This window comes from Oncorhynchus gorbuscha, linkage group LG12 (genome assembly GCF_021184085.1).
Source record: "Oncorhynchus gorbuscha isolate QuinsamMale2020 ecotype Even-year linkage group LG12, OgorEven_v1.0, whole genome shotgun sequence".
NCBI lineage: Eukaryota > Metazoa > Chordata > Actinopteri > Salmoniformes > Salmonidae > Oncorhynchus > Oncorhynchus gorbuscha.
In genome coordinates, this window is record NC_060184.1 from 40,389,214 (window position 1) to 40,415,603 (window position 26,390).

The window sequence follows — 26,390 nt, forward strand, 5'->3', positions numbered from 1 at the left end:
TCCCATGTACTCCTCTGTTACTCTCCCATGTACTCACCCTCTGTTACTCTCCCATGTACTCACCCTCTGTTACTCTCCCATGTACTCACTCTCTGTTACTCTCCCATGTACTCCTCCTCTGTTACTCTCCCATATACTCCTCCTCTGTTACTCTCCCATATACTCCTCCTCTGTTACTCTCCCATATACTCACCCTCTGTTACTCTCCCATGTACTCCTCCTCTGTTACTCTCCCATGTACTCCTCCTCTGTTACTCTCCCATGTACTCCTCCTCTGCTACTCTCCCATGTACCCCTCCTCTGTTACTCTCCCATATACTCCTCCTCTGCTACTCTCCCATGTACCCCTCCTCTGTTACTCTCCCATATACTCATCCTCTGTTACTCTCCCATGTACTCACCCTCTGTTACTCTCCCATATACCCCCTTCTGTTACTCTCCCATATACCCCCCCTCTGTTACTCTCCCATATACCCCCTCTGTTACTCTCCCATATACACCCCCCTCTGTTACTCTCCCATATACTCCCCCTCTGTTACTCTCCAATGTCCTCGTCTTCTGTTACTCTCCCATATACCCCCCATCTGTTACTCTCCCATATACTCCTCCTCTGTTACTCTCCCATATACTCATCCTCTGTTACTCTCCCATGTACCCCCCCTCTGTTACTCTCCCATGTACTCCTCCTCTGTTACTCTCCCATGTACTCCTCCTCTGTTACTCTCCCATATACTCCTCCTCTGTTACTCTCCCATATACTCCTCCTCTGCTACTCTCCCATGTACCCCTCCTCTGTTACTCTCCAATGTCCTCGTCTTCTGTTACTCTCCCATATACCCCCCCATCTGTTACTTTCCCATATACTCCTCCTCTGTTACACTCCCTCTGTTACTCTCCCATATACTCATCCTCTGTTACTCTCCCATATACCCCCCTCTGTTACTCTCCCATATACTCCTCCTCTGTTACTCTCCCATGTACTCCCCCTCTGTTACTCTCCCATGTCCTCCTCCTCTGTTACTCTCCCATATACCCCCCCCCCCATCTGTTACTTCCCATATACTCCTCCTCTGTTACTCTCCCTCTGTTACTCTCCCATATACTCATCCTTTGTTACTCTCCCATATACCCCCCTCTGTTACTCTCCCATGTACTCCTCTCTGTTACTCTCCCATGTACTCACCCTCTGTTACTCTCCCATGTACTCACTCTCTGTTACTCTCCCATGTACTCCTCCTCTGTTACTCTCCCATGTACTCCTCCTCTGTTACTCTCCCATGTACTCCTCCTCTGTTACTCTCCCATGTACTCCTCCTCTGCTACTCTCCCATGTACCCCTCCTCTGTTACTCTCCCATATACTCCTCCTCTGATACTCTCCCATGTACCCTCCTCTGTTACTCTCCCATGTACCCTCCTCTGTTACTCTCCCATATACTCATCCTCTGTTACTCTCCCATATGCTCACCCTCTGTTACTCTCCCATATACCCCCCTCTGTTACTCTCCCACATACCCCCCTCTGTTACTCTCCCATATATCCCCCCTCTGTTACTCTCCCATATACCCCCTCTGTTACTCTCCCATATACCCCCCATCTGTTCCTCTCCCATATACTCCCCCTCTGTTACTCTCCAATATACTCCTCCTCTGTTACTCTCCCATATACCCCCCTCTGTTACTCTCCCATGTACTCCTCTGTTACTCTCCCATGTACTCACCCTCTGTTACTCTCCCATGTACTCACCCTCTGTTACTCTCCCATGTACTCCTCCTCTGTTACTCTCCCATGTACTCCTCCTCTGTTACTCTCCCATATACTCCTCCTCTGTTACTCTCCCATATACTCCTCCTCTGTTACTCTCCCATATACTCACCCTCTGTTACTCTCCCATGTACTCCTCCTCTGTTACTCTCCCATGTACTCCTCCTCTGTTACTCTCCCATGTACTCCTCCTCTGCTACTCTCCCATGTACCCCTCCTCTGTTACTCTCCCATATACTCCTCCTCTGCTACTCTCCCATGTACCCCTCCTCTGTTACTCTCCCATATACTCATCCTCTGTTACTCTCCCATGTACTCACCCTCTGTTACTCTCCCATATACCCCCTTCTGTTACTCTCCCATATACCCCCCCCTCTGTTACTCTCCCATATACCCCCTCTGTTACTCTCCCATATACACCCCCTCTGTTACTCTCCCATGTACTCCCCTCTGTTACTCTCCCATGTCCTCACCTTCTGTTACTCTCCCATATACCCCCCATCTGTTACTCTCCCATATACTCCTCCTCTGTTACTCTCCCATATACTCATCCTCTGTTACTCTCCCATGTACCCCCTCTGTTACTCTCCCATGTACTCCTCCTCTGTTACTCTCCCATGTACTCCTCCTCTGTTACTCTCCCATATACTCCTCCTCTGTTACTCTCCCATATACCCCCCCATCTGTTACTTTCCCATATACTCCTCCTCTGTTACACCCCCTCTGTTACTCTCCCATATACCCCCCTCTGTTACTCTCCCATATACACCCCCTCTGTTACTCTCCCATATACTCCCCCTCTGTTACTCTCCAATGTCCTCGTCTTCTGTTACTCTCCCATATACCCCCCCCATCTGTTACTCTCCCATATACTCCTCCTCTGTTACTCTCCCATATACTCATCCTCTGTTACTCTCCCATGTACCCCCTCTGTTACTCTCCCATGTACTCCTCCTCTGTTACTCTCCCATGTACTCCTCCTCTGTTACTCTCCCATATACTCCTCCTCTGTTACTCTCCCATATACTCCTCCTCTGCTACTCTCCCATGTACCCCTCCTCTGTTACTCTCCAATGTCCTCGTCTTCTGTTACTCTCCCATATACCCCCCATCTGTTACTTTCCCATATACTCCTCCTCTGTTACACTCCCTCTGTTACTCTCCCATATACTCATCCTCTGTTACTCTCCCATATACCCCCCTCTGTTACTCTCCCATATACCCCCCTCTGTTACTCTCCCATATACTCCTCCTCTGTTACTCTCCCTCTGTTACTCTCCCATATACTCATCCTCTGTTACTCTCCCATATACCCCCTCTGTTACTCTCCCATGTACTCCTCCTCTGTTACTCTCCCATGTACTCCTCCTCTGTTACTCTCCCATGTACCCTCCTCTGTTACTCTCCCATATACTCCTCTGCTACTCTCCCATGTACCCTCCTCTGTTACTCTCCCATATACCCCCCATCTGTTACTTTCCCATATACTCCTCCTCTGTTACACCCCCTCTGTTACTCTCCCATATACCCCCCCTCTGTTACTCTCCCATATACACCCCCTCTGTTACTCTCCCATATACTCCCCCTCTGTTACTCTCCAATGTCCTCGTCTTCTGTTACTCTCCCATATACCCCCCATCTGTTACTCTCCCATATACTCCTCCTCTGTTACTCTCCCATATACTCATCCTCTGTTACTCTCCCATGTACCCCCTCTGTTACTCTCCCATGTACTCCTCCTCTGTTACTCTCCCATGTACTCCTCCTCTGTTACTCTCCCATATACTCCTCCTCTGTTACTCTCCCATATACTCCTCCTCTGCTACTCTCCCATGTACCCCTCCTCTGTTACTCTCCAATGTCCTCGTCTTCTGTTACTCTCCCATATACCCCCCATCTGTTACTTTCCCATATACTCCTCCTCTGTTACACTCCCTCTGTTACTCTCCCATATACTCATCCTCTGTTACTCTCCCATATACCCCCCCTCTGTTACTCTCCCATATACCCCCCCATCTGTTACTCTCCCATATACTCCTCCTCTGTTACTCTCCCTCTGTTACTCTCCCATATACTCATCCTCTGTTACTCTCCCATATACCCCCCTGTTACTCTCCCATGTACTCCTCCTCTGTTACTCTCCCATGTACTCCTCCTCTGTTACTCTCCCATATACCCCTCCTCTGTTACTCTCCCATATACTCCTCTGCTACTCTCCCATGTACCCCTCCTCTGTTACTCTCCCATGTACCCCTCCTCTGCTACTCTCCCATGTACCCCTCCTCTGTTACTCTCCCATGTACACCTCCTCTGCTACTCTCCCATGTACCCCTCCTCTGTTACTCTCCCATATACACATCCTCTGTTACTCTCCCATGTACCCCTCCTCTGTTACTCTCCCATATACTCCTCCTCTGTTACTCTCCCATGTACTCCTCCTCTGTTACTCTCCCATGTACTCCTCCTCTGTTACTCTCCCATGTACCCCTCCTCTGTTACTCTCCCATGTACTCCTCCTCTGTTACTCTCCCATGTACCCCTCCTCTGTTACTCTCCCATGTACTCCTCCTCTGTTACTCTCCCATATACTCCTCCTCTGTTACTCTCCCATGTACTCCTCCTCTGTTACTCTCCCATGTACTCATCCTCTGTTACTCTCCCATGTACTCCTCCTCTGTTACTCTCCCATGTACTCCCCTCTGTTACTCTCCCATGTCCTCCCCCTCTGTTACTCTCCCATATACTCCCCATCTGTTACTCTCCCATATACTCCTCCTCTGTTACTCTCTGTTACTCTCCCATATACTCATCCTCTGTTACTCTCCCATGTTACTCCTCCTCTGTTACTCTCCCATGTACTCACTCCTCTGTTACTCTCCCATGTACTCCTCCTCTGTTACTCTCCCATGTACTCCTCCTCTGTTACTCTCCCATATACTCCTCCTCTGTTACTCTCCAATATACCCTGTTACTCTCCCATATACCCCCTCTGTTACTCTCCCATGTACTGTTACTCTCCCATGTACTCCTCTCCCATCTGTTACTCTCCCATGTACTCACCTCTGTTACTCTCCCATGTACTCCTCCTCTGTTACTCTCCCATATACTCCTCCTCTGTTACTCTCCCATGTTACTCTCCTCTCACCCTCTGTTACTCTCCCATGTACTCCTCCTCTGTTACTCTCCCATGTACTCCCCTCTGTTACTCTCCCATGTACTCCTCCTCTGTTACTCCCATCCAACTGTATACTCCTCCTCTGCTATTCTCCCATGTACCCCTCCTCTGTTACTCTCCCATATACTCATCCTCTGTTACTCTCCCATGTACTCACCCTCTGTTACTCTCCCATATACCCCTTCTGTTACTCTCCCATATACTCATCCTCTGTTACTCTCCCATATACCCCCTCTGTTACTCTCCCATGTACTACTATGTACTCCTCCTCTGTTACTCTCCCATGTACTCCTCCTCTGTTACTCTCCCATGTACTCCTCCTCTGTTACTCTCCCATGTACTCATCCTCTGTTACTCTCCCATGTACTCCCCTCTGTTACTCTCCCATGTACTCCCCTCTGTTACTCTCCAATGTCCTCCTTCTGTTACTCTCCCATATACCCCCCCATCTGTTACTCTCCCATATACTCCTCCTCTGTTACTCTCCCTCTGTTACTCTCCCATATACTCATCCTCTGTTACTCTCCCATATACCCCCTCTGTTACTCTACTATGTACTCACCCTCTGTTACTCTCCCATGTACTCACTCTCTGTTACTCTCCCATGTACTCCTCCTCTGTTACTCTCCCATGTACTCTCCCTGTTACTCTCCCATATACCCCCCCTCTGTTACTCTCCCATATACCCCCCATCTGTTCCTCTCCCATATACTCCCCCTCTGTTACTCTCCAATATACTCCTCCTCTGTTACTCTCCCATATACCCCCTCTGTTACTCTCCCATGTACTCCTCTGTTACTCTCCCATGTACTCACCCCTCTGTTACTCTCCCATGTACTCACCCTCTGTTACTCTCCCATGTACTCACTCCTCTGTTACTCTCCCATGTACTCCTCCTCTGTTACTCTCCCATATACTCCTCCTCTGTTACTCTCCCATATACTCCTCCTCTGTTACTCTCCCATATACTCACCCTCTGTTACTCTCCCATGTACTCCTCCTCTGTTACTCTCCCATGTACTCCTCCTCTGTTACTCTCCCATGTACTCCTCCTCTGCTACTCTCCCATGTACCCCTCCTCTGTTACTCTCCCATATACTCCTCCTCTGCTACTCTCCCATGTACCCCTCCTCTGTTACTCTCCCATATACTCATCCTCTGTTACTCTCCCATGTACTCACCCTCTGTTACTCTCCCATATACCCCCTCTGTTACTCTCCCATATACCCCCTCTGTTACTCTCCCATATACCCCCCTCTGTTACTCTCCCATATACACCCCCTCTGTTACTCTCCCATATACTCCCCCTCTGTTACTCTCCAATGTCCTCGTCTTCTGTTACTCTCCCATATACCCCCCCATCTGTTACTCTCCCATATACTCCTCCTCTGTTACTCTCCCATATACTCATCCTCTGTTACTCTCCCATGTACCCCCCCTCTGTTACTCTCCCATGTACTCCTCCTCTGTTACTCTCCCATGTACTCCTCCTCTGTTACTCTCCCATATACTCCTCCTCTGTTACTCTCCCATATACTCCTCCTCTGCTACTCTCCCATGTACCCCTCCTCTGTTACTCTCCAATGTCCTCGTCTTCTGTTACTCTCCCATATAGCCCCCCATCTGTTACTTTCCCATATACTCCTCCTCTGTTACACTCCCTCTGTTACTCTCCCATATACTCATCCTCTGTTACTCTCCCATGTACTCCTCCTCTGTTACTCTCCCATGTACTCCTCCTCTGTTACTCTCCCATATACTCCTCCTCTGTTACTCTCCCATATACTCCTCCTCTGCTACTCTCCCATGTACCCCTCCTCTGTTACTCTCCAATGTCCTCGTCTTCTGTTACTCTCCCATATACCCCACCATCTGTTACTTTCCCATATACTCCTCCTCTGTTACACCCCCTCTGTTACTCTCCCATATACCCCCCCTCTGTTACTCTCCCATATACACCCCCTCTGTTACTCTCCCATATACTCCTCCTCTGTTACTCTCCAATGTCCTCGTCTTCTGTTACTCTCCCATATACCCCCCATCTGTTACTCTCCCATATACTCCTCCTCTGTTACTCTCCCCCATATACTCATCCTCTGTTACTCTCCCATGTACCCCCTCTGTTACTCTCCCATGTACTCCTCCTCTGTTACTCTCCCATGTACTCCTCCTCTGTTACTCTCCCATATACTCCTCCTCTGTTACTCTCCCATATACTCCTCCTCTGCTACTCTCCCATGTACCCCTCCTCTGTTACTCTCCAATGTCCTCGTCTTCTGTTACTCTCCCATATACCCCCCTCTGTTACTTTCCCATATACTCCTCCTCTGTTACACTCCCTCTGTTACTCTCCCATATACTCATCCTCTGTTACTCTCCCATATACCCCCCTCTGTTACTCTCCCATATACCCCCCATCTGTTACTCTCCCATATACTCCTCCTCTGTTACTCTCCCTCTGTTACTCTCCCATATACTCATCCTCTGTTACTCTCCCATATACCCCCCCTCTGTTACTCTCCCATGTACTCCTCCTCTGTTACTCTCCCATGTACTCCTCCTCTGTTACTCTCCCATATACCCCTCCTCTGTTACTCTCCCATATACTCCTCTGCTACTCTCCCATGTACCCCTCCTCTGTTACTCTCCCATATACTCCTCCTCTGCTACTCTCCCATGTACTCCTCCTCTGTTACTCTCCCATGTACCCCTCCTCTGCTACTCTCCCATGTACCCCTCCTCTGTTACTCTCCCATATACTCCTCCTCTGCTACTCTCCCATGTACCCCTCCTCTGTTACTCTCCCATATACTCATCCTCTGTTACTCTCCCATGTACTCCTTCTCTGTTACTCTCCCATGTACTCCTCCTCTGTTACTCTCCCATGTACTCCTCCTCTGTTACTCTCCCATGTACTCCTCCTCTGTTACTCTCCCATGTACTCCTCCTCTGTTACTCTCCCATATACTCCTCCTCTGTTACTCTCCCATATACTCCTCCTCTGTTACTCTCCCATATACTCCTCCTCTGTTACTCTCCCATATACTCCTCCTCTGTTACTCTCCCATATACTCATCCTCTGTTACTCTCCCATGTACTCCTCCTCTGTTACTCTCCCATGTACTCCCCCTCTGTTACTCTCCCATATACTCCTCCTCTGTTACTCTCCCATGTACCCCTCCTCTGTTACTCTCCCATGTACTCCTCCTCTGTTACTCTCCCATGTACTCCTTCTCTGTTACTCTCCCATGTACTCCTCCTCTGTTACTCTCCCATGTACTCCTCCTCTGTTACTCTCCCATGTACCCCTCTGTTACTCTCCCATGTACTCCTCCTCTGTTACTCTCCCGTGTACCCCTCCTCTGTTACTCTCCCATGTACTCCTCCTCTGTTACTCTCCCATATACTCCTCCTCTGTTACTCTCCCATGTACTCCTCTGTTACTCTCCCATGTACTCATCCTCTGTTACTCTCCCATGTACTCCCCCTCTGTTACTCTCCCATGTACTCCCCCTCTGTTACTCTCCAATGTCCTCGTCTTCTGTTACTCTCCCATATACCCCCCCATCTGTTACTCTCCCATATACTCCTCCTCTGTTACTCTCCCTCTGTTACTCTCCCATATACTCATCCTCTGTTACTCTCCCATATACCCCCCTCTGTTACTCTACTATGTACTCACCCTCTGTTACTCTCCCATGTACTCACTCTCTGTTACTCTCCCATGTACTCCTCCTCTGTTACTCTCCCATGTACTCTCCCTCTGTTACTCTCCCATATACTCCTCCTCTGTTACTCTCCCATATACTCATCCTCTGCTACTCTCCCATGTACCCCTCCTCTGTTACTCTCCCATATACTCCTCCTCTGCTACTCTCCCATGTACCCCTCCTCTGTTACTCTCCCATGTACCCCTCCTCTGTTACTCTCCCATATACTCCCCCTCTGTTACTCTCCCATATACTCCTCCTCTGTTACTCTCCCATATACTCCTCCTCTGTTACTCTCCCATATACTCCTCCTCTGTTACTCTCCCATGTACCCCTCTGTTACTCTCCCATGTACTCCTCCTCTGTTACTCTCCCATATACTCCTCCTCTGTTACTCTCCCATATACTCCTCCTCTGTTACTCTCCCATGTACCCCTCCTCTGTTACACTCCCATGTACTCCTCCCCTGTTACTCTCCCATATACTCCTCCTCTGTTACTCTCCCATATACTCCTCCTCTGTTACTCTCCCATGTATTCCCCCTCTGTTACTCTCCCATATACTCCTCCTCTGTTACTCTCCCATGTACCCCTCCTCTGTTACTCTCCCATATACTCCTCCTCTGTTACTCTCCCATGTATTCCCCCTCTGTTACTCTCCCATATACTCCTCCTCTGTTACTCTCCCATGTACCCCTCCTCTGTTACTCTCCCATGTACTCCTCCTCTGTTACTCTCCCATATACTCCTCCTCTGTTACTCTCCCATATACTCCTCCTCTGTTACTCTCCCATGTACTCCTCTGTTACTCTCCCATGTACTCCCCCTCTGTTACTCTCCCATGTACTCCTCCTCTGTTACTCTCCCATGTACTCCTCCTCTGTTACTCTCCCTCTGTTACTCTCCCATATACTCATCCTCTGTTACTCTCCCATATACCCCCCCCCCCCCTCTGTTACTCTCCCATATACTCCCCCTCTGTTACTCTCCAATGTCCTCGTCTTCTGTTACTCTCCCATATACCCCCCCATCTGTTACTCTCCCATATACTCCTCCTCTGTTACTCTCCCTCTGTTACTCTCCCATATACTCATCCTCTGTTACTCTCCCATATACCCCCCCTCTGTTACTCTCCCATGTACTCCTCTGTTACTCTACTATGTACTCACCCTCTGTTACTCTCCCATGTACTCACTCTCTGTTACTCTCCCATGTACTCCTCCTCTGTTACTCTCCCATGTACTCCTCCTCTGTTACTCTCCCATATACTCCTCCTCTGTTACTCTCCCATATACTCATCCTCTGCTACTCTCCCATGTACCCCTCCTCTGTTACTCTCCCATATACTCCTCCTCTGCTACTCTCCCATGTACCCCTCCTCTGTTACTCTCCCATGTACCCCTCCTCTGTTACTCTCCCATATACTCCCCCTCTGTTACTCTCCCATATACTCCTCCTCTGTTACTCTCCCATATACTCCTCCTCTGTTACTCTCCCATGTACCCCTCTGTTACTCTCCCATGTACTCCTCCTCTGTTACTCTCCCATATACTCCTCCTCTGTTACTCTCCCATATACTCCTCCTCTGTTACTCTCCCATGTACCCCTCCTCTGTTACTCTCCCATGTACTCCTCCTCTGTTACTCTCCCATATACTCCTCCTCTGTTACTCTCCCATATACTCCTCCTCTGTTACTCTCCCATGTACTCCTCTGTTACTCTCCCATGTACTCCCCCTCTGTTACTCTCCCATGTACTCCTTCTCTGTTACTCTCCCATGTACTCCTCCTCTGTTACTCTCCCATGTACTCCTCCTCTGTTACTCTCCCATGTACTCCCCCTCTGTTACTCTCCCATATACTCCTCCTCTGTTATTTCTCATCTTCCATCTCCTGCTCTCTCTCCTCCTCCTGTCCCTCTCTTCTCCACATCAGGCCACATCAGTAACCTATCACAGTGACGCGTTCTCCCCACCTGCTATAGACAGCAGGATTTCACAGTATGACTTTAGTAATTAAAAGTTGTCTGGGAGTGGAGGTTAAGTTTAGGCATACATTCCGACTCGTTAAAGCCAGACTCAGTAAGTCAACATCAGCTACGTCAGTTTTTTCGTTAATGTATTTTGTCTGGCCGACAGATCTACTTTTTTGTTAACAGTCCCATGCAAGCCGTCATAACGTGCTAGGCTGCCTGAGAGTTCTCAAGGGGCCGCTGGGCGAGCCACCTTTTGATCCACCTAAGCCAGTATAAAGCATGTAGGCTACTGTATTATACATTTTAAAAATGGTAAAGTCTGCCATGAACGTTAACAGTAATAAAATGTCATTCTAATTTGCATCGCTAGACAACTGTGGTGCAAATATAGCTCCGATAACTGCAGTGCAAACACTGTCAACTCTGAGCAACTTGCTAGCCTATGTTGAATTATAAATTACATTTGCCTGAAAAAGGTTGCAATAGTAAACACAACATCCAAGAGGAAAATAATTAACCAGCTAACAACTCCATAAAGTGTGCAAGTAAGGGCACACAGGCATTTATTTGGCTGAAAAGTACAGTATGCACATTTAGCAATGCGTGTGTGGATCTACCAGCCGTTTGCTAGCCAGCTAAATTTGCTAGCTAGATCAATCCGATCGGTTGCCAATTATTTGCATATCTGATGCCTTTCATTCCCCTAATGTGTAAACAACGCAAAAACAAACATGGTATCAGATCTTTTCACTTCCGATTTATACTATCTCAATATGGCTGTGTTTCGACATGCAGTTCAATTATTGTAGTTTTTCTACTAATTTGTCTTTTGACCAATCAGATCAGATCTTTTCAAAAATCAGATCTTTTTCACAACTGATCTGATTGGTCAAAAGCAGCCAGGTCATCTGTGATATTAAGTCAGTATTCAACGTCCATCCATGTATGAGGAAGTCGGGAGATGGCGAGAACACCCGCCCCACTGTTTCCTTGAAGTAGGTTTGGATTTTGCTTGGGAATTATGGACAGGGAGCATCTGCCTCTGGTGCAAAAGGTTGCATGTTCGAATCCAGCGATAAACAGTCGTTTTTGAGATTTCGAGCAAATCCCAAACCTTAACCGTTATCTTAACCATTCAGAGTAAATGCCTAAATGTAACCATAACCTTAAATTCAGAGTTAATACCTGAAGTTAACCATAACAAGTTTGAAATTTGACGTTTGGAGCAACTTAAAAATGGATGAACGTCTAATTCCGATGTGAGAGCTCGTTGATCAAAAGACCAACTAAATGAAATAAATATCAAAATTGAGCTCCTTGTCTAGACGCAGCCCAAGTGGATCACAAACCCGACCGACCCTCCATATGTGCCTCTGTTTGGATGCACAGATCTTTTCCCTTTCTTTTCTCTCTGTTCTGCCCTTACCATGACAACCACCCCACAATTTGAATCAACACTGACAGGAAATGATGGTATCTGTGTGCTACTTCGGAGGCGACAGCAGTGGCAATGCACTCGTCTGATATGGGTCACATGTTAAAACGGAGTGTGGACAGTCAGGAGAAAGGGATTTTGATATTGAGAGGAAAACAGATGTGGGTTCTTAGGGGTGGTTGTGTAAACACAGCCGAAAAGTCATTGAGGAGACGTTCACACATCACTCCGGTGACTCTCCTAGCTGCTAATTGGCTAATTAGAGACAGTTTACTGTAAAGTGATTATCTGTCATTAGGTATTCTGAGGAAGGGATTCCATTGTGAATTTGTGACGTTTTACACCCATAGATGAACAGTGCCTTCTGAATGTTTTCACGTTAGCGTTATTCTCAAATGGATGAAATCGTTTTTAACCCCCCCACTTTGTGTGTAGATTGCTGAGGATAAAAAATGTTTAAAAAGTATTTGATCCATTTTAGAATAAGGCTGTAATGTACGAAAATGTGGAAAAAGCTACTTTCCGAAGGCTCTGCATTTAGTCTTGTTTTCTGATCCCTCTGTCTCCTGCATGTCAATAAGGATCTGTCACTGAGACGAGACGTAAAACCACAGTCAGTTCTTTGATGCCGATGAACAGTAGTGCTGAGCGATTAGTGCTTTTTGAGGTTGGTTCGGTTTTGGTTCGGACACACAAACACATGTCAAACCCCTTCCTCACAGCAGCTATGCTCAGCGCAGTCCCAGAAAGGAAAATCTAGAGCAAGGCCAAACCGTTAACTTAGCTCAGCCAAGTGTACTAGCACTCAGACAAATGAGCTGTAATGACTGCGGGACATTTACACACACACACACACACACACACACACACACACACACACACACACACACACACACACACACACACACACACACACACACACACACACACACACACACACACACACACACACACACACACACACACACACACACACACACACACACACACACACACACACAGTCTACACATACAGTGCCTGGGCCCAGCTATATACACAAATACTTTAATATATACCGGCTAGAGCAGGGGGAGGTCTGAAATGAGATTCTCATCTCTGTGACCATTTGCACTTTCTGTACACTGATATAAAATTCACGATCCACAAGCCCAGAATCTACAAAATAAATGATTAAACCACACACAGATACTGTACACACGCATATACACAGCACCAGCGAGAGAGGAGAGCTAACAAACCGCATTGCAGCAGGTCTGAGCTGGTCAAGCGTTGACTTCTATCATGGTTTAGACTCGCATACAGTAGCTCCAGTCATGGGTATGCAGTCAAATGCTCTGTTTGGTTGGAGGCCAGCGGCTGCTTCGAACTGTGGTAGGCAGGTGAGCAATCAACTTTCAGAGACGAATCTGTAGTCAAATACACTCACCTTCAAATGAAATTAAATGAATCGGTGAATATATACAGTGGGGCAAAAAAGTATTTAGTCAGCCACCAATTGTGCAAGTTCTCACACTTAAAAAGATGAGAGAGGCCTGTAATTTTCTTCATAGGTAAACTTCAACTATGACAGACAAAATGAGAAAAGAAAATCCAGAAAATCATATTGTAGGATTCTTAATGAATTTATTTCTCATTTTCTCTGTCATAGTTGAAGTGTACCTATAATGAAATTTACAGGCCTCTCTCATCTTTTTAAGCAGGAGAACTTGCACAATTGGTGGCTGACTAAATACTTTTTTGCCCCACTGTATACCCAAGGATGTCCAGCCCTCCGCCCGAAGAGCTATTGGGTCTGCAGGCTTTTGCTCCAGCCCTGGTCTAAACACACCTGATTCAGTTCATCAACTGCTCTACAGGGCTTTGGCATGAGAGCAGGGCTGCATCAAGCGCCTGCAGACCCTGTAGCTGTCCTGCAGGACGGTAACCTTAAAGCAGTAATAGTCATGATGTAAAAATACACTTAGTAAAGTGAGTGGCCTGCAGGCCGGGGGGGGGGGGGGGGGGGTGAAGATATTGGGAAGACTATATAAAGATGTTAAAGTCAGACTCTGATTTTAACGCACACGCACACTCTTGAAGCCCTACATTCGGAGTGGTGACATCATCATCATATTCACACTTCTTGTCCCCCTCAGCCCTCTGGGGAAAGAGACTGAAGAGACAGAGGCACCACTGAGACGGAAATGATAACTACACGCACGCACGCACACACACACACACACACACACACACACACACACACACACACACACACACACACACACACACACACACACATACTCACACAACCGATTCACACTAGACTCCTACACGGGAGCACAGAGATCATAAGATGGTATTTCATACTATTCGGTTCTGTCTGTCGGCTTATCGTCTGAAGCACCACGTCCTCTCCAGCCATTCATTTGGGAGATAGGACTTGTGTGAATTTGGAAGCCAATTATAGGGTTTGTTATTTTGGTTAGTTGCGAGCATATGCGTGGGTATTTATGTGTGCGCGCTAGTGTCCAGCTCCTAGTTTGACTGATTATTCAGGCTGGTTTGTTTTAAAGATCCAATGTAGCGTGATATTACTCTGTGCTACGGTCTGAAAAGGAAAGCGGGCACGGTCCCCACCGCTTGAGAGTGGCTGAGAGACACACACTATGCCGACGCTTCGGAAATGCCTTCAGCATATCATAATCATATCTCATCTCTTGCCATGTGGAAAGATGTGGGAGAGCCTAGAATAGAACATAAAGGTGGAGACATTGATGTTTCTGAGTCTTATCGGTGAGTTTGGTTTAAGTTTGAACAAATACATCATTTTCATATCATACATTTTAAATGTTACTGTAGCTAGTATGTCCTCTGACCGCTGGCCTAAATATGGGGAGTGAATTTCAACCCCCTGGCTGTCGGCATGACGACATAGCTTTCTGACCACTGACCAGAGGACCAAGTACTGGCTGGCTGATTTGGCTCAGTTTCTTCCAAGAGCTAGAGTATGCAGTGTACAGAACACACACAGGCTAACACCAAATCCACACATGCAATGGTTTTCACATAACCAGGCTGGATGAATATTGTATGAGGTTGAAGCTGCTGTAAAGTCTTAGGTAGGTTAAATGGTCACATTTAGTGTGTGTGTGTTTGCGTTGGCAGATCACTTGCTAGTGCTGAGTCCCTGTCGCATTGTGTCTTTCAGGGGCTGGCTAGAGTCCCCTCACAGCAGGCCACAAATACACACACACACACATCCTGGGAATACCCATAGAGCACACACTTACATACACACAAACACGCTCCCTGATTCTTTGCCAGAATACCCTCACAGCAGGGGCCACACACACACACACACACACACACACACACACACACACACACACACATACACTGTATCTGAGGCCCCTAGCCTCCTGATCCTCACCATACCAAATGACCTCCCTGGGAGAGAGAGCATACGGTTAGGAGAAAGGAGGAGGAGAAGGATTGAGAGGGCTGAGATAAAAAGGGAGAGTGGGGCTTAGTGCCAGACCCCACAGATCCGCAGGACAGCAGCACAATTAGACTCAACCAAATCATGAGAAAACAAAAAGTGAATTACTTGACACACTGGAAAGAATTAACAAAAAAAAACAGAGCAAACTAGAATGCTATTTGGCCTTAACACACAGAGAGTACACAGTGGCAGAATACCTGACCACTGTGACTGACCAAAACTGGAGGTAAGCTTTGACTATGTACAGACTCAGTGAGCATAGCCTTGCTATTGAGAAAGGCCGCCGTAGGCAGACCTGGCTCTCAAGAGAAGACAGGCTATGTGCCCACTACCCACAAAATGAGGTGGAAACTGAGCTGCACTTCCTAACCTGCCAAATGTATGACCATATTAGAGACACATATTTCCCTCAGATTACACAGATCCACAAAGAATTTGAAAACAAACCCAATTTTGATAAACCACAGTGTGCAATCACAACAGCAAGATTTGTGACCTGTTGCCATATGTAAAGGGCAACCAGTGAATAACAAACACCATTGTAAATACAACCCATATCTATGTTTATTTATTTTCCCTTTTGTACTTTAACTATTTGCACATATGACATTTGAAATGTCTTTTATTCTTTTGGAAATTTTGTGAGTGTAATGTTTAATGATATTGTTTATTTCACTTTTGTTTAGTATCTACTTCGCTTGCTTTGCCAATGTTAACATGTGTTTCTCGTGCCAATAAAGCCCTTAAATTGAATTGATATGAGAGAGATTGAGGGGAAAGAAAGAGGGTCAGAAAGGAAGAGGACGGGGCAATGGGAGAGATCAAGGTGAGATATACAGAGAATGGATAGAGAGAGCAAGTTTGAACTGTGGAGAAAATAGGGGAAGAGATAAGAGGAGATAAAAAAAATAGAGGAAGCAGGCCTTAGAAGGGTTTAGCCAAAGGGGAAAAGAGGAGATGGCAGGGGCACAGTATGGGGTAGGGAGGAGAACAAGGAGAGACCGAGAAGGGTGTGTGTGTGTGTGTGTGTGTGTGTGTGTGTGTGTGTGTGTGTGTGTGTGTGTGTGTGTGTGTGTGTGTGTGTGTGTGTGTGTGTGTGTGTGTGTGTGTGTGTGTGTGTGTGTGTGTGTGTGTAGTGGTGCGAAAAGTACCAATTGTCATACTTGAGTAAAGATAATGTACCTTAATAGAATATGACTCAAGTTAAAGTGAAAGTCACCCAGTAAAATACATCTAGAGTAAAAGTCAAAAAGTATTTGGTTTTAAATATACTTAAGTATCAAAAGTAAATGTAATTGCTAAAATATACTTACAGTGCATTTGGAAAGTATTCAAACCACCAACACTCTACCTAGAGCTGGCCGCCCGGCCAAACTGAGCAATGGGGGGGGGGTGAACCCGATGGTCACTCTGACAGAGCTCCAGAGTTCCTGTGTGGAGATGGGAGAACCTTCCAGAAGGACAACCATCTCTGCAGCACTTCACCAATCAGGCCTTTATGTTAGAGTGGTCAGTCGGAAGCTACTCTTCAGTAAAAGGCACATGACAGCCCGCTAAGAGTTTGCCGAAAGGCAACTAAAGGACTCTCAGACCTTGAGAAACAAGATTCTCTGGTCTGATGAAACCAAGATTGAACTCTTTGGCCTGAATGCCAAGCGTCACGTTTGGAGGAAACCTGGCACCATCCCTACAGGGAAGCATCGTGCTGGCAGCATCATGATGTGGGGATGTTTTTCGCGGGCAGGGACTAGGACACTCCTCAGGATCGAGGGAAAGATGAACTGAGCAAAGGTACAGAGAGATCCTTGATGAAAACCTGCTCAAGAGCTCTCAGAATCGTGTTTCTCATGGACTGAGAGTCCTTTCGGTGCCTTTTGGCCAACTCAAAGTGGAAGGTTCTCCCATTGGGTTCTTGGTCACCTCCCTGACCAAGGCCCTTCTCCTCAGATTGCTCAGTTTACCCAGGTGGCCAGCTATATGAAGAGTCTTGCTGGTTCCAAACTTCTTTCATTTAAGAATGATGGAGGCCACTGTGTTTTTGGGGACCTTCAATGCTGCAGACATTTTTTGGTACCCTTCCCCAGATCTGTGCCTCGACACAATCCTGTCTCGGAGCTCTACGGACAATGCCTTTGATATCATGGCTTGCTCTGACATGCACTGTCAACTGTGGACCTTCTATAGACAGGTGTGTACCTTTCCAAATCATGTCCAATCAATTGAATTTACCACAGGTGGACTCCAATCAAGCTATTGAAACATCTCAAGGATATTCAATGGAAACAGGATAAACAGGAAGGGGTCTGAAAACTTTCAGAATGCATTGTACATAGGCAGACCAGGGCTTTTGGCACCGTTAATTTGCTACACAGTAACCGTCTGACAGAGCTTGTGACCGGACTCTGGGGGTCGGGAGCAGGGTTGCAAAGAATTTGGGTAATTTTCAAGGAACATATGTAATTTTACCAGATGACATCTAGTGGCCTCTTTGGGTACTTCTGATTATCACCGATGTCTGTAATTATCTCTGGCCTTCTGTGTGGCCTTAAAACAACTATGATTTTAACATACACAGAATGAAGCTGTAAAACATGATCCTAAATATAAATCCTAAACTTGGTGAAATACCATTGGTGTTTAATATGACAGAATGCCATAGATTATCGATAACTTTGGTCAATTACAGGTGGCTTTTCAACCGTAGATGGGAGTAGAGAGACGAGCGGTGTGCGTGGTTGTGTGCGGGTTCTGCCGATGCTACTGTATGCTCAGCAGGTGGGCAGCTCACCTCTCGGAGTTCCCGCCCCCTGCCTCTCCCTTTCCTCTCATGGTCACGACACGGGAAATAAACCACAGGCTGTCAGCATCTCAGTTATCCCTCTATCTTTCCATCCCTCACTCCATCCGCCCTTCTCCCCCAAATGTCGTTTCAGCAGCTGAAACGCCCCTGTGCGGATCTGTTGTCAAGGAGAGTGCACCGTCTCACAACTCTTGGTAAGACGTTTTAGCCACACGTGGATAGATGGAGAGAGAAAGAGAGAGAGAGAGAGGGCAAGAGATTTTTTTTTCACCTCCCTAACGAGCTGAGAAGCTTCTCTCAGTTTGACCTCGGGGAGCAGGGGTCAAGAGGCTACCCAGCCAGATGTCATGTTCACTGGCAAAAACTAAAACGAGAGTTTCTTGTCTTGGCAATTATCCCCCTGTCCCCGGTGTATGCATGAACCTTTAGGTTGTTATAATGTGGTAAATCCTAACATATTATAACATAAACACATATGTTCAACCAATGCGTGTCCCATTGTGTCAAGATGGTTGGCATTTACCTCAGAGCAGAGAACTGCACCATCAGCTGAATGTATGAGCTAAACACATGTTCACTCAATACGTACAGTATGTTTCATATAGTCCATGTGCTGTAGACGTACATGGTTGGCATTTACCTCAGGACTGAGAATTACCCATTCAGCAATACTGTAAAAGAACTACATCAGCTGGATGTACAGTATGCCTGCAAATAGTACCTTGTGGGTGTGCTGTTGCCACTCTGAATACCTCAGAACTACACTCAGCATTAAATCTATTTTTACACTCCTCCCATCTCATCCGCCTACAAGATGTTGTCGCTGTTTCCCCGCTTTAATAATCAGTCAGGGTTCTTTCGACCATATCTTTTTATTTTTTTTGTAGTTACAATTGCAACACACATTATTTGGTGAAGCTCTCGGACATGCGTGGCCCATTTGCAGTTCGACTGCTCTCGTAACCCTTGAGAGAAGAAGCAGCGCATTTTTTCCCCCCAGCCGTCCTATCCCAGTGGAAAGCGGTATGTCATTGATATATGATACATGATAGGCCTGCGTCTGAGCCAGCATTTACTTCTCCTCGTCCCACTAAAGCCTCCTGTGTCGCTTTATCCTTTTCCTCCTCTTTCCACCTTTCTTGAAGGAGAAAAAAATCTAAACCAAAAGCACTTGGTGCTCTCACAGCCCTGGAGAAAGATGGGGTAACGAGAAAAGAAGGAAAGAGAGCAGCTTTAGAAGAAGAAAAGGAAAAAAAAGATGACAGGGAGGGAAAGATGGTAAAGGAGCGGTGGACAGAGGTTGTCAGGGGAACAAGGGAGGAGAGGAGAAGGTTTGGGCTATTGATCCAGGAAAATGAGCCAGCGGTTAGAATCTTAGCTATGGAATTTGTGAGGAATATATCTCTCTCCTTCTCTCTGGCTCTCCCGCTCTCTCTCCCCTTGCACTCTCGGTCTCTCTCATCTCCTCTCCTCTCTCCTTGTCTACCTGCTGTCGAGGGCTAAGAGGCCTGGAGAAACACGTGGTGTTTTTGCACAGCCGTATGACAAGACACGCACACCCACACACACACACTACTGTCTGCCGACAGGTGTGTGTGTGTGTGTGTGTGTGTGTGTGTGTGTGTGTGTGTGTGTGTGTGTGTGTGTGTGTGTGTGTGTGTGTGTGTGTGTGTGTGTGTGTGTGTGTGTGTGTGTGTGTGTGTGTGTGTGTGTGTGTGTGTGTGTGTGTGTGTGTGTGTGTGTGGAGATGAGATGCTGAACACATGGTTGAGCACTGAACATGAAGAGAATAGTTATACTCACAGATATCTCACTGATCAAAATACACAAAGACACACACACACACACACACACAGGTTAATGGATGTGCCACACTGAATTCCCACTCCTTGAGATGAGACCCAGAATTCAAATGCTGCGTTTGTAGTGCTGCTGTTGTTGAATACCCACACATTGATTTAGCATATTGATTTAGTAAAGGATTGAGGGCATGCTGTGAGTTTCGCTAGCACCGAGAGAGAAGTGCTATCTATGGGAACGGAGAGAAGAGAGGAGACCAGAGAAGAGGGAGAGAAAGCAAGCTGGAGAAATAAGGTTAGAGAGAGAGAGGGGTGTTATTTGTGGTAATTGAGAGAGAGAGAGAAAGAGAGAGAAAGAGAGAGAGAGAGAGAGAGAGAGTGTGGGGGGAGAAGGAGAGGGAAGGATGGAGATAGGGGTGTTATCTGTGGAAATGAATAGAGGGAGAAAGAGAGGCAAGCCTCGCGTGTCCATCCTTCCAAAATCCTCTCTTATGCCAGGTGTACACTACACGATTCTGGCCAGGATGTAGCTGTCCCAGACAAGTTATTGAGATCGTTGACAAACTCCCCATGTCGTTGCTGAATCGGGGTGCGCGGCCATGACCAACACTCGTCTAATGTGAGCGGGTCAAAGACGCAATCTAAGGGCTACCAAGCTGTCCCAGACGTCCCGATATTTTCAAACCGGTTCGATTTTATCGACACAAAATCGGCAATGCTCTTGTAGTGGGAGATGTGCAACGACAACTTTTGAGAACGGTGGTCAGTAATAGCCAATGAGAGCTCGCCAGAGAAGAAGCCAGTGAGATGACATTGTTTTGCGTCACCCAGAATGTGTAGATTCTTGAGCAGGAGCGATGACTACTACCAGAATGCGTTTGTACTTGCCTTCAACCAATGCCAAAGTGTCAAATCGGTACAGCTCTGAAGTTCACAATTCAAAATGTTGGCTAGATATTTGAACTCCGTGTGGCAAGCGTGAACATCTGACTAAACGTTCATGGGGCTGCTATGAGCCACAGCTCGTAGCTACTACATTACATCGCGAGGGGTAGCATGGAATGGGAACGGAAGATGGCGGAAACGGAGGTTTTGTTTGAAACTGCTAGTGAGTCGAGTAGTACAGAAAGTGAGCATGAGTGGGTTACATTGGCGAAGAAAGAGGGAAATGAGAAGTAAAGCTGTGTTATCAAATAGGAAACCACTAGACTCGTGTTCAGTCGGAGTCAGGGTTATGGATCAATGCTACTTGGGAAATCCGTTTATAGTCTCCAGGAAAATCTGGAATGTGTTGGAAGAAAGTGTGGAGTCGGTGAGAGTCGCACAATTTTTGTGTGTGTCTGCGAAGCAGAAGAAGCGTGTTTTAAAATATCAGAGTGGACTTTTTTCCTGCAGCGATTTTCGTAGCAGGGCACCTATCATGTGGGTTATTTCTGGGGTGGGACATATAACTGAAGACATTGATTGAGTGGACGGAGAAAACAAGTTCACTTCATCCATGCTACTGTTCTTTGATGTAGAGTCTCTCCCGTCTCATATAAAGTTAGGATTCATGAGATACCCTGTAAGAGCTTTTGTGCACAAGACCCTTCAGTGTCATAAAATGTAGAAGATTTGTGTCAAGTGGGTGCAGATGGGAATAAGATTGTAGGCCAGATGAAGGGAAACGCTGCAACTGTGGAGGTGAACATGCGCCTGTATTCCTGGAGTGACCTGTTCGGGTGAAGGAGAATGAGAGTAAGGGGTGTCCATCTTGTCTCCGGTCTGGAGGCGGTGAGAGAATTGGAAGGAATGTGTGGTGGGGAAGAAACAATGGTAGTAGAGCCACCACGACCAGTGAAGGTTTCTCATCAACTGAGGGATAGTGAAATGCTACATGTTAAAAAGGTGGACTTTGTATTATTTATTGCAATGGTCGTAAACTGTACAGAACACGCGAAGAAGAAGTCTAAAGTCTAAAATTGGAATCATTGTGAATGGTGCTGACATTTTTTGTGGTCTTTGTGATTTCACAGCCAAGGCAGCGCAAGAAATCCTGCCGGTGAATGTAGGCCCAGCACAGGCCCCTGAGGCTGTGAAGGGATGTAATTTTGGAGTGGACTCTGATTAAAGAAGTCTGTTTTTTGTTTTAAAACGTTTTTTAATAAAATGTTGATGTGTTTTGTTTTGTATGATGACGTTTTCCCGACAAAGTGAAGAATCTTGTAGTGTGTCTGTGCCACATCGTTTTAGAGTGCGCACCACCACATTGGCAACACAGGCAACAGAAAACAACTGGAAAGATGGTCGTTTAATGTGAGCGGCTCAGCGATGTTAGGATTTTGAAAGACGTGTCGTGTCCACCCGGTTTACGTGAGAAGCCTGAGCTATTCAGGCAACCATAACCCATTTGAGAAACAATGTGCCTCTGAGCTCTCATGTGGGACATTTCTCTCCATTTTTCCCAACACAAATGGACTAACTGTTTGTCACAAACATTCCTTGAACCGAACTATCCTATATGTAGCGCATGTTTTTGCACGTGAACTTCCAACTTAGACTCAACTGCTGGGTCCTCTATCTTAACAGAAACTCGCTCACAAAATAAATCTACACACCGTATGGTACCTCAAACACAGTTTACCTTTGTCTCGTCCCTCCTCCCATCCATCCATCCCCCTTCTTTCCCTCCCCTCTCCCACACCTCACTCCTCTCTTCTCTCTCCCCCTCCCCCTCACTACCTCTAGGTGTGGCGGAGGTGATAGTGTTAATCGGTGGTCGCCAGGCCATCGGTATGAACCAGCGGTCTCTGACAGCGGTGACGTGTTTTAACCCTCAGAACAGTAAGTGGCACCCACTGGCCAGCCTGCCCTTCTACGACCGAGAGTTATTCAGCGTCATCTCAGCAGGGGACAACATCTACCTGTCAGGTAGGCTAATGATGGGGATTGCAGCAAACACACGCACGCATGGGCACACAAACACACACACTCTCACATAATGTCAACGTTGGTATTCTTCCTATTATTTTAGATCTGTGTTCCTCCAGAGGTCCATCTGTTCTCTCTTCCACACTCCTACACAGAGTTAGACCTTGACATTGGACCCTGAAACGGCACTACTACGATTCGTCCTGCTGCATGTTCCCCTCTACCTCATTTCATATAAATGTAAATGTGTGTTGGGCCGGTGGACCTGGCCTATGTGTGTGTCTGTGGGGAGGCAGGCAGTCAGTGGGGAAATCAGCAGTGTACAGTAGTACTAACCATGGCTGAGGACTGTGCGTGTCCCTGCAGAGAATGAATGAAATGTCCACTCTGTTTGCTGCTTTCAAACCAAGCTACACTACATAGGCAAACATTGGCAGTAGAATGTTCCGTACTGAAGAGCTCAGTGACTTTCAACGTGGTACCGTCATCGCATGCCACCTTTCCAACAAGTCAGTTCGTCAAAATTTCTGCCCGGCTCGAGCTGCCCCGGTCAACTGTAAGTGCTGTTATTGTGAAGTGGAAATGTCTAGGTACAACAAAGGAGGTAGGCCACACAAGCTCACAGGACCTGCTGAAGTGCATACGGTGGTAAATGTGTCTGTCCTCGCTTGCAACAGTCACTACAGAGTTCCAAAACTGCCTCTGGAAGCAGCGTCAGCACAAGAACTGTTCGTCGGGAGTTAAATGAAATGGGTTTCCATGGCCGAGCAGCCGCACACAGGCCTAAGATCACTATGCGCAATGCCAAGCGTCGGCTGTAGTGTCGTAAAAGCTCACCGCCATCGGACTCTGGAGCAGTGGAAACGGATTCTCTGGAGTGATGAATCACACTTCACCATCTGACAATCCGACGGTCAAATCTGGGTTTGGTGGATGCCAGGAGAACGCCACCTGCTGAATGCATAGTCCCTACTGTAACGTTTGGCGGAGGAGGAATAATGGACTAGGGCTGCTTGTCATGGTTCAGGCTAGGCCCTTTAGTTCCAGTAAAGGCTACAGCATCCAATGAAATTCTAGACGATTCTGTGCTTCCAACTTTGTGGCAACAGTTTGGGGAAGGCCCTTTCCTGTTTCATCATGACAATACCCCCGTCCACAAAGCGAGGTCCATACAGAAATTGTTTGTCAAGATCGTTGTGGGAGAACTTAACTGGCCTGCACAGAGCCCTGACCTCAACCCCATCGACCACCTATGGGATGAATTGGAACGCCGACTGCTAGCCAGGCCTAATCGTCTAATATCAGTGACTAACATCCCTAATGCTCTTGTGTCTGAATGGAAGCAAGCCCCTGCAGCAATGTTCCAACATCTAGTGGAAAGTATTCCCAGAGGAGTGGAGGCTGTTAAAGCAGCAGGAGGGACCAACTCCATATTAATGCCCATGACTTTAGAACGAGATGTTCGATGAGCAGGTGTCCACATAATGTAGGTTATGCTTGTAAAAATAAGGGGTCAATAAGTAATTCCTGAATCGTTGTAAGCTGGGGGCAAATGTAACAAGGTACCACCAAGATACCATCCCCCACTTGGTGGTACCTTGTTACATTTGCCCCCAGCTTACAACGATTCAATAATTACTCATTGGAAACCAGTAAAAACGATCTTCAACTCAGTATTTTTAAAATTTCGTTTCATGTATATTGAATTGTTTGCCAGAGTCTGATGTGACTGTAGCTGACTTGTGTCTTCTGTGTGTGTTTTAAGGTGGGACAGAGTCTGGTATGACGGTAACTGATGTGTGGTGCTACATGTCTCTATTGGACAATTGGAACCTGGTGTCTCGTATGACGGTGCCTCGCTGCAGACACAACAGTCTGGTGTACGACGGGAAACTCTATACCATTGGAGGACTGGGCGTGTCAGGAAACCTGAACCATGTAGAGAGGTAAGAGACACTGACACACTTGAACACTTGTACAGTATATGCTACTATATGTGCCTATGGAGTGGAAACGACTGATTAAGTGGCTTAAGCTTGTGATGCTGCTCGTGTAGCAGCAAAGGAAGCTATGCTATGCTAACGAAACACGTTTGTAAAGTGCTCTGGGCTGGGAGCAGAGCGAGAAGACGAACATCCATTGTGACACAGACTAAAGTACTATTCTATTTAAGTAGGACATTTAATGTAGGCTATACTTATACTGAAGTTATTTTAGTGTCTTATATGTTACGAGGTCACATCGACTTTTACTTTTTCAATCGAGCTCCTTATGTATTGATGTCCCTGGGCAGAAGGATGGGTATTGTATGTATGTCCCTGTGTGTGCAACTGTCTGGAGCTGTAGAAAAACGTTCAACTTGAAGGACGGTTAACGTCAAACTCAATTATTAGTGGTAAAAATCCATTTATGATCGGAAATAAACTCCTCCTTTCACGGCAGTCTAACAATGAGACTGGAAACCTCTGAGGCAATATGAAAGGCGGTGAGAGAAAATGGCTTCATCTTCAGCTGCTCTCAACACAGTCTCACACTCACACACACACAACTGGGGTAAAATGTCTTCATCTTTTGCTGCTCTCAGCCGGGCTGGGAAGATTAAACTGAGCAATCAAAAGAACATAACAGAACGTATTACAACAGGCCACCGCTGCTCATTACAGAATGGAGTGGCTCTCCCAAGCCCCTCTCTCTCTCAATGTGGCAGAATACACACACACACACACACACACACACACACACACACACACACACACACACACACACACACACACACACACACACACACACACACACACACACACACACACACACACACACACACACACACACACACACACACACACACACACACAAGAGATACCACACAGACACACACACAAGAGATACCACACAGACACACACACACTGAAGCTGTTCTCTCTCCGTGTAACAGCAGTCTCTCAAATGGATTCATCTAATTTGATATGTCCCCATAACGCTGCCATGCTGTGTCATTAAGACTGTGTCTGGCTGGAATACTGAGCTCTGTAATGGAAACACGTTTGATTCCTCTGCCTCGAGTCGCAGCTCGTAATTGCAGACCTAACATTGTCCCCAGGCTAGAGTTGCTGGCACGTAAGAGCCTGGTAACAGTGTGGGACTGTTTGGGACTTAGGGGGTGTGGATTTACTGAGTGACATGATAATCAATTCAAATTCTGAGCGAATCACACCACTATGAGACGTTGCTCCAAATCGTGGCGGAAAAGTGTTTATGTTGCACCACGGAGTAATAATTCCCCAGAACCCGAGGTAGAAGGAACATACAGCCGTTCATGCTAATTGGTAGCTAGCGTAACTCT

At 46.7% G+C, this 26,390-nt stretch overlaps 1 protein-coding gene across 6 annotated transcripts in view; it reads left to right on the forward strand.

The window, feature by feature from the left end:
• Positions 1–26,390, forward strand: part of LOC123991008 (kelch-like protein 29) — a 351,069-nt gene that overhangs the window by 276,290 nt on the left and 48,389 nt on the right. For all 6 annotated transcript variants that reach the window (XM_046292107.1, XM_046292106.1, XM_046292109.1 and 3 more), the window contains 2 exons: positions 22,865–23,047; positions 24,813–24,993. In XM_046292107.1, the coding sequence (XP_046148063.1) occupies positions 22,865–23,047; positions 24,813–24,993 (364 nt within the window). The remainder of the gene's footprint in view (positions 1–22,864; positions 23,048–24,812; positions 24,994–26,390) is intronic.